At 45.5% G+C, this 11319-nt stretch overlaps 1 protein-coding gene across 1 annotated transcript; it reads right to left on the bottom strand.

Moving 5' to 3' along the window:
- Positions 1–688: 688 nt before the first annotated feature.
- TMEM271 (transmembrane protein 271) lies at positions 689–11085 on the bottom strand. The gene has a single exon (XM_069072768.1). The coding sequence runs from the start codon at positions 11083–11085 to the stop codon at positions 9856–9858; it is 1230 nt and encodes a 409-aa protein (XP_068928869.1). The 3' UTR covers positions 689–9855.
- Between the last annotated feature and the right edge of the window lie 234 nt (positions 11086–11319).

The raw sequence follows: 11319 nt of genomic DNA, 5'->3' as shown, positions 1-11319 counted from the left end.
TGTCTATTAAAGCACCTACTATGTGCCAGATATTGGTGAGTGCTTTATCAATATTATTTCGTTATTTAGGTTATTTAGGTGGATTTAGAATTGGTTGAATGGGTAGACTGAAAGAGTAGTTATTATTGAGTCTATATTACTGGAAGGAGTTCTCCAATGAAGTGCCTAGGGGGTCTGTCCTTGGTTCTGTGTCGTTTGGCATTTTTATCAATGACTTGGACTTAAAGGCATAACTGGCACACTCATCAAAATTGCAGAAGTCACAAAGCCTGGAAGAATAGTTAAACTTTGGTTAGAAAAACCAGGTCCAAAAAGATCTTGACACTGTAAGAAGGGATTGTGGGTCCTGTGGGGACCTTTGATGCTTGCTGCTGTGGGCAGATCACAAACTCAGTGGGCCTCGGTTTTCTTAATCTGTAAAATGAGGCTGGTTGGACAAGATGGACCCCAAAGTTCTTTCTAACCTTAGCTCACTGGGTTGAATCTAATAAGATTAAAATTTAATCGGGATAAGCATAGTCTAATTGGGGTTAGAAGAACTTCACAAGTACAAGGTAAAAGAAATGTGTATAGTTATCAGTTCTTGTAGAAAAGATCTGGGGAGTTTAGAATACTACAAACTTGGTGTGACTCCGTATACAGCAGGAAAAAAGCTCATGCTTGAAGAGAGAGATATGGCTTCAAGGACTAGAAGGTGACTGTCTTCTCTCCTGATCAGACTATACCTGGAGTATTTTGTTCAGTTCCAGGAGCCACATTTTAGGAAGGACATTGATAAACTCTATTGTCTAGAGGTCAGCAACCAAGATGAGGAAGAGGGTTACCATAAGAGTGTGTGTATGTGTGTGTGTGTCTAGGGGGAGGGGAATGATGGGATCAAGTTTGCCTAGAGAAGAGATGGCTTCAGATATTTGAAGGGCCATCCCATGGAAGAGGATTTAAACTTTCTTCATGACATCAAATGGCAGAACTAGGAATAATGGCTAGAGGTTATGAAGAAGTAAATTTTAACTCATTATCAACAAAAACTTCCCAGCAGCTAGAGATAGGAACTGGACCTGTGAATTCATTGATATAGGGAACTCCAGGATTTAGTTCATACAGGTTAGCACCTTCTCCGGAAGTTACAGTTGTGGAGAGTTGGCCAGGCCACTGAGAGGTTAAGTGACTGGTATAAGATCACAAAGTCAATATGTGTTGGGGGCAGGGCTTAAATCTAGGTAGGTCTTCCTGACTCCCAAATAAACTGTCCACTGCACAATGCTGCCTTCCTAGTTCTAACACCAAGGATTGGCTAAAAGTGAAATCAGTTGCCTTTGGATGTAGCATCCCCTTTCATTGGAGATCTTCTAGCAAGCTTGGATAAATTGTAGAAAGGATTCTCATTCAGATATGGAGTGAACTAGCTGTCCTTGGGGCCGCTTCCAGCTGAGAGTCTGACATTCTGTGATTTTCTGCCTCTCTCTAGGAAGGCATAGGGTAGGGAGGGAAATCCTACTAGTTAGAACTAACCCATTCCTACTAATTAGAACTAACCCAAATTAGAATGGTATGGGTCTGACTAGATAGCCACTGAATGTCCTTCCAGCTCAGAGGATCTTGTTTCACGTTTCTATATTACTTGTAAAATGGGTTACAACATTGAAACCTCCAGGTTGACAAAGGACACAATTTCTTCCAAGTAGTGGAATGCCCATGAAAGGCAGGCTAAACTTGCAGATCCTAGGCTGTCTGAGTGGCAGGAAGGAGCATATAAACTTCATCATGGGGAAGCACAAAGGGAGAAAATTTTACCTAAAATATCCTTGAAAAACAATGGATTTGGCCTAAGAATGGGATCTTGGCATCACTGTTGATTGTTCCCTGAAGACATCACCACAACAGATATTTAGACACACACTACTCTTACATTGTGAGTCTTCTCTTCTCCAAAACAGTGACCTTCCTGAAGAATGGACCTAAGTCTACTCTTTTTTTTTTTAATACCCCCAGACTATAAGCTCCCTGAGGACACAGACCTGATCTCTTTCTTTTCTGTCACAAACATAGGGCTGAGCAAAACAGATGGTTTGGCTGATTGCAAAGAAGGGCAGTGATAAAAGTCAAGCAGGACCACGGTTGCCAATAGACTGGTGTGTGACCAGCTTGACATGTGTTTTTAGCAGGAAAGCCAGTTGCTTCTTTCTGTCATGGCCAAGTGCTTTTGATTTGCTCTGAGTAACCTTAAGTAGAGTTCATTTGTAAGCCTGCTTTATGAAGAAATTAAGATGAACTGATTAAGGGCTCATTTGAAAATATTTTTAAATAACCAAAAGTTTCTCCACTCAGGTAATTAATAAGAATATTTTGCTTGGCCAAAGTACACATTGTCTCAATTACTTAAGTCATTCACTTGGGGGAGGGGCAGGGAGAAGGAATAGTAATATTCATGATATCCTAGATTTAGAACAGAAAGGAACTTTAAAGATCATCTAATCCAACCTCATTATTTTGAAGATGAGGGAACTGAGACCCAAAGAGGTTGTGACTTGACCAAGGTCACATAGATATTAACAAGCAGTGTCACAACTTGAACCCAAGCCCTCTAACTCCAAATCGAGCATCTTTCTATGGTATCACATTGCCTCTTAGTTCCAATTGAAAACAGCCTTTAAGTAAAATATGTTTGGGGAGGGGGGGGAGGACAAAGTTGAAGCAGGAAGAGGGTATGGGGAACCAGCAGCTGATTAATAGATAAGCTGGGATTTCTGCTGGCTTTTCAGGGCAGGGAGAAGTGGTTTCTTTGGGGGATAGTGGGGGAAGATGGTAAGCTGAAGGGCTCCACCAAGGCTGTTTGCTAGGGTTGAATAAAGGCTCAGATACTCCTGCTCTGTGATATTCCATTTCTCTTGCTTTGAACTCAGTTACTTTCAGCTGGTAGGTGTAAACTGAAGCAATTTCCTATTTTTTTTTTGTCCACTCAATAATTCCCATCCTTGGTGAGTTGTTGGTTCTCAGGGGACATCCTTGTATAGTCCATGGGATCCGACCATCACTCAGCACCTAAAATGCTCCCTGGAAATGACAGGAAACATAGTAGGCCTGTAAGATCACAAGGTCAGCAGGAAGGAGCCAAGGGCATCGGGCTGCTTTTATTAGATGCACTGTGCTTTAAAACAGGTTTTATTAATCCTGAAATGACAAAGTATTTATTGACATTATGCTGAGGATCAAATGTCAGATCAGAAGGCAAAATGGAGAATAGGGCTTCCTTGAATGGTTTCACATAGGTAAGTAGATTTCCCTCTCAACCCAGAGGCCTTAAAAAACCATTTAACATGACAACATTGAGTTTGAAACACATAGCTCAGCAATACCAACAACCAGGTTCTTCTCTCATCAGCACCAGGAAATCCTTCAGAGAAGTCAAACTGTGTAAAAGAATCACGATCTTTTAATACCATTTTATTCCCAAACTGAATGAGGTTCTGCTTACCCATTCCCAGCTTTAGAGGTGTCCTATCGAGTCAATTACAATACCAAAAAAAAGAAAAGGAACAGAATCAGGTGAATATATTTGGAGTATGGGGATAATATCAATTGGCAACAGGTGGGAGCCTTCCCCTCATATAAAAAATAGTTACAGAGATATAGAAATGATTTATCCCTATTCACATGTCAGAAGTAATTCTCCATTCAAGTCTCTGTGGCATATTCATTTTCTCAGGTCTTACTGTGTTATAAGATGAAAGATATTTTTTTTTTTTGGCCAACAACAACTGGACAGCACCAAAGGATGGCACTGAAAATGTGCATCCATTAACCAATTCCCTCAAGGACAGAACTGAACAAAGAAGAAAGTTGGCATATCAACAAGATTACAATTATGCAATTGTGTCAGATTAACCAGATAAATAATTGCCAAATCTCCACTCCACTTTGTTCTGTGGTGACGCCGCCTGACATTGTTAATTCTCATCTCAGCAGCCTGCTTCTAGTTGGGTATGGCAGTTTGTATAGAGCCTATAGACACTATACATTAGCACAAGTGTTTGACATTTTGGTAATTAGAAGGGGTTCCAAAGACCTGGCCTTGTGTTTCACATGTAAAAGCTGCTTTTTGCCCAATTCTACTGTCCTCTCTAAACTCTAGGGGCTCATTACTCTTTAAACTTCTACCACAGAAAGAATGGCCTTCTCCTCCAATATGGATCCCTTTGGAGGCCTCCCTTTACAATACAGCCTCCAATCCATGGGTCAGAAAATTAGTGTTACAAAAAAGTAAACACATTTCACCCTTATCCTGGAGCCCCCTGATGACCAGAATGTGGTAGATATTCCTTGATATTCTTAGGAGTAACAAAAATCACAGCCATGTCTGACAGGCCACATTTACCAGTTTGACTATCAATACAACATTGAAACACTAATTAATGGGATTGGGGGAGGGAGGGAGGACAGGAATCCAATCAGCCAACCTTGTTTGGTATACTTAACACTGAATAAGCAATCACTTCAATCGGTTTTAAAAAGTGAGATAGCTGGTAGTTTATGTGAATTTTTCACTCAGGAAAACATTGTCTGCATTAAAACTATCTCAACTGAAGTGGTTCCCCAGTTGCTTAAGGGTGTTACTGCACTGCCAAGGGTCTCAGGCCACAGGAATTCTATTTGACCATGAAAGCCCGGCATTTCTGCTAAGTTTATTTTCCCAAATCTGTATGTGACATCACCTGTTACCCTAATTCAGCTGTTCTATCTTTAAATAAACTATATGAATTTGAGCTGAAAAATGTCACCACTGCCTCAAGCCATAGCATGAAATTTAAAAATATTAATTTATAAAGAATGAATTATTCAATATATACTTGCTGACACATACCTAATATTCTTCTGTACCTTTCATTGATATCATTAACTTCTGGAAGAATGACAGGGAAAAAGCCCCATTTGGAGGAAAGTAAACCATACTGGTATCATTAGCTTAATGATCATAAAGCAGGGATTCTAAATAGCAGACAGAAAAGATACCATAAAGTGGGGTGGACATGAATAAAAAAATAATAAATTCAGCATCATTAAGAAATCTGGAGCCAGAATTCTAACCATTGAGAACAATCAGACCAATTCCTTCTTTTTCCATGGGGTTTCCCTGAGCATTGGTCTTTGGGACAACTGGAGTTTCGGAATATTTGGAATTTTGGTTCTCATAGCAAAACTTAAAAAATAAAATGTTGGTATTCTGATTCTATATCAACCTCCAAAAAATAGAACTAAGTGTTTATGGAACTAATAATATTTTGCCTTTAAAATATTGTTTGGCATTATTAGCCCCCATGGGCTTATATGAACTAAATTTTTCTTGGGCCCAGAGAGAAACGGACAACCCAAATAGTTTCTCAAGCTCCGCTTCCTATATTCTCCCTCCCACCTAGATATCCATCAGGACAGCTGCTGGTTTTGGCCAGCATTCTTGTGCTATGTGATGACTCTGAAGCACAGAACCTTTTCCATCCATTCTCTCTAACCAGTGATTAGACCCCCATGATTCCATGAGGTCATCTGAGAGAACACCTTTTCTCATCCCAGGTTCTGGAGCAAAAAAAAGGAAAATCAGCCATGTCCAGAGTTTTGGGCCACCAGAGTTTGGAAATAAGTAGTAAACCAAAAATGTGTGTGCTATTCCAAGAAAAGACTAAAAAGTTTTACATATTTTGATTGCAAATTTGGAAAGACTCATAAGGCATTTGACAGCTTAGGTTGTACAAATTGTGCACATCAAAAACATCAGAGAAAACAAAATAATACTATGAGATTTAGCACTTTATGCTAATACTGCATGTATCCAACCCCAACTCAGCAACCTTTCCAAAAATTGTGTTCTTCTCCACTTCAAACCATTCTTTATATATTAGGAAGAGAGTCTTACTTTTCCTCAGGAAAAGATTGCCCTACAGCTAAACATCAAATCTAAACTCTGCCAAGCCTAGCAGGGTCTACATAGCACAAAATACAAGGAAATTCTAGCAATCATTCAATGTCTTTGATTGATAGAGCCAGCCAAACAGGGTAATTATGGTGAAAACATCCATTTTGGAGTTTTAGCAGTCATCCAATGTCTTTGATCAATATAGCCATTCAAACAGAGTAATTGTGGTGAAATAATCCATTTTGGGGGCAAAACTAGCTAGATTAACTGTTAAGTTGAGCAAATCAGATGGATAATTGCCACTTCCCTGCTCTACCCTCTCCCACTGCCACTTTGTGTTGTATGAACTTAGCCAAGGTGAAGTGGAGAGTCCACAATTGTTTGGTGCCTCGGAACTGAAGTCCAATTCAATTCAACAAGCATTTATTAACTGCCTGCCTTGTGCCAATCACTGTGCAATGAGCTGGGGATACAGACGTAAAAAAGAAAGAGGCCATGTCTTCAAGGAGCTTACATTCTATGACCACCATTCGCTAAGTATATGAAGCTGTGATACCATCTTTTTGTGGTTCATTGGTATCCTCATGATGTCAACAGAAATTGATGACGGCTTCCCAGCACATTGGCTTGGACCCTTGGTAGTGAACCAAGGTATGGAGGGTATGGACAATCAGAGACAGATTATGAGCTTCATTTTTGGAGGGAATAACCACATCAAGGAAATTTCACATCCATTGGTGTATTTTTGTATTCCCATAGTGGTTACTGTTCTCTGCTTCCTCAAATGATCATTAATATATTTGTAAATTTACATGTTGAATCTTAAGACCATAGGTGGCCAAAAGGATACTGACCTGTGTTAGTGGAATGAGTTTCCTTACCTGTGAGTTCCTATACCAATGGAATCAAAGGTCCGATCTCTACCCTCCTCCTATGTTATATTCACCTGGTAGAATATAAGCTCCCTGTGGGCAGAGACTATTGTTAACTGTCATTGTATCTCCAGCACCTAGCACAGTGCCTTGTATGTAATAGGCACTATGTAAGTGCTTGTTACATTGGATTTTTGTATGCAAAGCATAACCAATGTGTACAAGAAGGTGGATATACAATAAGTATATAGACATGGCTAGAGGAGATGAGTCATTTTCCTCTACTGTCCATGCAAGCAAAATGAAGTATAAATTTGATCTATGTTGATGAATTCCATAAACCAAATACCTCCATCTTTTTGTGTGTGTGTCTATAAAACACAAAGTGGATACTGACCAATTATCTGAGTAATTTGATGAATACTGGCTGACAGCCAAACATCAGTCTAATGCTAATTGGTCTGAATTAATGTGCTCATCTACCTACAGGATCAGAATGAATCAGTTAAATAACAAAGCTCTCCTTGCTATTGTGCCATGTAGACCACATGTAGCATAGAGGGGAGTTGCTTAAATTTTGTGATGTTTCCTCCGTTTTCTGTTTGGCTTTGGTACTTTGTGAACTCTCTGATTCACCAGGACCACCTCCACACTTGCAGGAACAGCAGTTCCAGGTTCCTAACAGGGATTGACCATAATGATTCGATATGGAATACAATGGAGCAAATGTCATCAGCTGGGGGCATCCAAGCTGACCTAATCTTTAAACAAAGATAGCCCCAGTTTGAGATGATAGGATTTTAGAGTTGGAAACATCCTTTAGATGTCTTCTAGTTCAAACCTCTCTTATATAGATGAGGAAACAGGCCCACGGAGGGGATATGACTTACCCATGGTCATGTAAGTAGGGAGAGGCAGAGTGAAGATTTGGACCCTGGTCCTCTGACTCCAAACCCATCACTCCCTCTGCTACTCACAGGAAGTATGATCTGATTCCAGGATCCCCAGGTTATGGGTTACTTCAATATCCATTCATTTTAAATATTTTTTTAAATTAAAAGTAAACTCCATGCACCACAAAACATAAAATCCCCAATTCTTTCCCCTTTGCTTGCTAATGTAAATTGCTGCTATTAGCATTGCAGCCATGAGGTCCCAAATGAGGATTCACATTTTCTTTTGGTTTCCTCTGCCATCTTAGCTGTGAGTCTGCCCATTAGCATGGAGGACTGGGGATTAAACATTCTTTTGGGGGAATAAAGTAAGACCCCTTTGGATAATAGGATCATAGGACTTCGAGCCGGAAAGGACCTTAGGAATCATCTAGTCTAACCATTTTACAGATGAGGAAACTGAGGCCCAGGAGGTGAAGTGACTTGCCCAAGGTCACACAGGTAGTAAGTAACAGATCTCTGATGAGAGCCCAGGTCCTCTGACTTCAGGTACTTTGATTCCAAATCCAATGCTCTTTCCATACTATCCTGATTCAGGTCAGATGATGTTTCCTCCAAAATACCATAGCTCATATTATATCAGTCTGATGTGATAGGGCTTGTCTTTAAGGCCATTAGCCCTGTCTTAGCACACCAATCTCATAGAGGGGTCCTGTGATATTTTATCTGGTGGCAAGATTAGAATACTAGAGGTTTTTTTGCCAACATGTTCTCTTAGAGTTCATATGTGTGTGTCTGCCTGTATGTATATTGACATGTCATTTGTAATATACATATACATACATTTACATATATATCCTGTTGAGATTATGAACTTCACAGCAATTAAGGCTATTTAAGGGGTATATTTTAAATCAAGTGCTGTAATATTCAAGATGGTCTTTACAAGAAAGACTGTGACTGCAATTGTCTAAAATAGGATTGAATTGTTCATCTGTGTTAACCAAAAATAAGCTCTGCGTTGCAGTAAAAAACCCAGAACTGGCTTCCAAAAGAGGAATGTATGGGACCTCGTGTCAGTGTCTACACACACAGACACACACACACACAACAGTCAACTTGGAAAAGAAAAAGAAAAGAAAAGATAGGCTGGATTCAGGCAAATAACCCACTGAACAGACCTGCTTGATGGCTTTCACAATAATCCATTTCTGACTGAATCCCACCTTCTTTTCCTAAACCGTTTTGTGCGTAGATAGCCTTTGACTCTCTTTTAATTGGAATTCTCCAAAAGCATTTCAATTTTTTTTTGTAAGTAAGGAAACCCCTGCTATTAAATTGCAATAAATTTACCAAACATTTTCACCATTCACTGGAAAGCTTTTACAGTAAGAAATTGTCAACAAAAGCAGGCACATTCGTGTACAAAAAAAAAAAAAAAATGTCGTTCTTCATTTTTCTTTTCTTTTATCTTGGAAAGTGCAGGTTGGCTTGTGTATCCACCTCCCAACAACCAAAGTGTAACTCACGGCACTCTGGGGTGAGGGTACAACCAGTCACACAGCAGGATCCCGCCAGACGGGCAAACACAACAGGACCCTCTCTTCCTCTTCCCAGTGGAGGGTCCGACGCTTCTTGAGGCTGCTTCGAGTTCCCCCTATGTCTGCCTTCCTCTTGGCCCTCGGGTAGCTCTGCGCTGCTGCCGGGGCTTCCCTTGACCAAAACGATTTGCCAAAGAGAAATGTGGTTGGATGAACCAACCTATAAACATTTATTGTAAACTTTAAAACGGAATCCGGATATCGAACAGACACAGAGGAGAGGAGGGAAGTCCCCAGACATAAAAATTGAATACAAATGTACTCCCTTCTTGGTGCCCATCCCAGACATCCAATTCCACAGAAGTGGCCAGCAGCCAGAGCCTCTGCTCCCGACAGCGGGAAGAGTCTAGGAGCCGGAGAAGGGACCGGCAGAGGCTGGCGCCTGGGGTCCCGCGCCCCGGGACCCCCGGAAGATGCCAAACTGGAGAGAAGCTGGTCTCGCTCTCCCCTAGGGGCGGCGGCAGTGGCCCACTAAGCCCCTTCCCCCCAGCCTGCCCACCTTCCGATGAACAAAACGATTCTCCGGCACGGATTTGGGCTTGAGGCGGCCAGCCCCTGGGGTGGGCTGCGGACAGCGTGCCTCAGCTGACCCTTCCCGGTTCCCGGGGATAGACGTCCTCGTGGGGAGGCCGGCAGCAGTAGGGGTAGGAGACTTGGAGCTCCGGGTCTGAGGGCGAGTAGCCGGGCAGCTCCACCGAGGGGTGTCCCCCGCAGCGCACCTCCACGCCCGCTTCGTCGAACGCGTGGAAGACACCCACGTTGATGTAGGAGACGGCGTGGCGCGCCCCGGGAAAGAGGCCGCCGCCGCAGCCGCCACCGCAGCCGCCGCCGCCGAGGCCCGGGGAGGGGAGGTCGGCCTCGTCCGGGGAGAAGAGGGAGCCTTCGCTGGGCCGCTGCAGCAGCCGCCGCCCGCCGCGCTTGCCCCGCCGGCCCCGCCGCTGCTGCCGGGACGTGGGCGCGTGTTGGCGGGAGCCCGGGCCGCGGGGCCGCCCTCCCCGGCCGCCCCTCCGTCGGCCCCGCCGCCCCCGTCGCGCCTGCGACGACTTGTAGTTCTTGACGAGAAGCAGGTTGACCAAGCCCAGCAGGCATTCGAGCGAGTTGAAGACCGTGGAGATGACGAGGCCGCGCTGGTAATCCTTCAGCTTCTCACATTGGGCCGACGCGGAGCTGTCCAGGGTGCTGCGGACACGAGCGGGGGCCGGGGCCAGGGCCGGGGCCGGGGCCGGAGCCGGGGCCAGTGCTGCCGCCGGGGCATTCTCGGAACTGTCCAGAGGGCTGCGGGCTCGCGCGGGGGCCGGGGCCGGGCCGGGGGCGAGGGCCCGCGGCTTCACACAGTAGTGCGAGTATTTACGCTCCACCAGGGACACGGTGTCGCCGTCGATCACAGCTCCGGCGAAGGCGCTCAAGACCCCGAGCATAAAGACCAAGACTCCGAGCAGGAGGAAGTTCTGGCTGCCAGGGATCGCGGCAGCAGCCCGGGCTTCCGCCGCTCCGCTCTCGGGCTCGGCCTCCGGGCCCCCTAGCGCGCCCGGCACAGCCCCGGGCCCGGCCCCGGCGCCCGGCACCGCCCCCGCGGGGCTCTCGTCCCTGGGCCGGCAGCAGAGCAGGGCGGAGCCGAGCAGAGACAGGCCGGCGGCCAGAAGCAGCCCCGAGTAGAAGGCGCCGGCGGCGGTGCCCAGGCGGAAGGGCTCCCCGCGGAGCTCGGAGCCCAGAGAAAAGCACTTGAGCCCCACGGCGGCGGCGCTGAGCGCGCAGGCGAGCAGAAGGCCGGAGGAGAGCGCGGCGCAGGCTCCGCGGACGCTCCACTTCATCGTCCGCGCCCGTGCCCGCGCCCGCGCCCGCGCCCGCGCCCCCGCCGGCCCACACCCCGCGCGGCTGCTGCCCCGGGCGCCGCCGCTGCCGCCGCCTCCCTCCGCCTCCCCCGCCTCCTCCCGGCGCGGTGCGGCCGGACCGCCTGCCGGCTCCTCATCCTCCCGCGTCCTCCCGGCCCAGTGCCGCGGCCGCCGCCGCCGCGCCCTCAGCCGCCGGGGACCCCATCCCTCCTC

This window comes from Petaurus breviceps, unplaced genomic scaffold (genome assembly GCF_028583685.1).
Source record: "Petaurus breviceps papuanus isolate PSGF00001 unplaced genomic scaffold, PetGlider_PUasm1.0 140, whole genome shotgun sequence".
Lineage (NCBI taxonomy): Eukaryota > Metazoa > Chordata > Mammalia > Diprotodontia > Petauridae > Petaurus > Petaurus breviceps.
The sequence above is the reverse complement of the archived record's forward strand: the minus strand, read 5'-3'. Positions and strand labels throughout refer to the sequence as shown.

Bases quoted from the DNA above. Each gene is read 5' to 3' on its own strand.
- TMEM271 (XM_069072768.1), bottom strand. From the start codon at position 11,085: ATGAAGTGGAGCGTCCGCGGAGCCTGCGCCGCGCTCTCCTCCGGCCTT.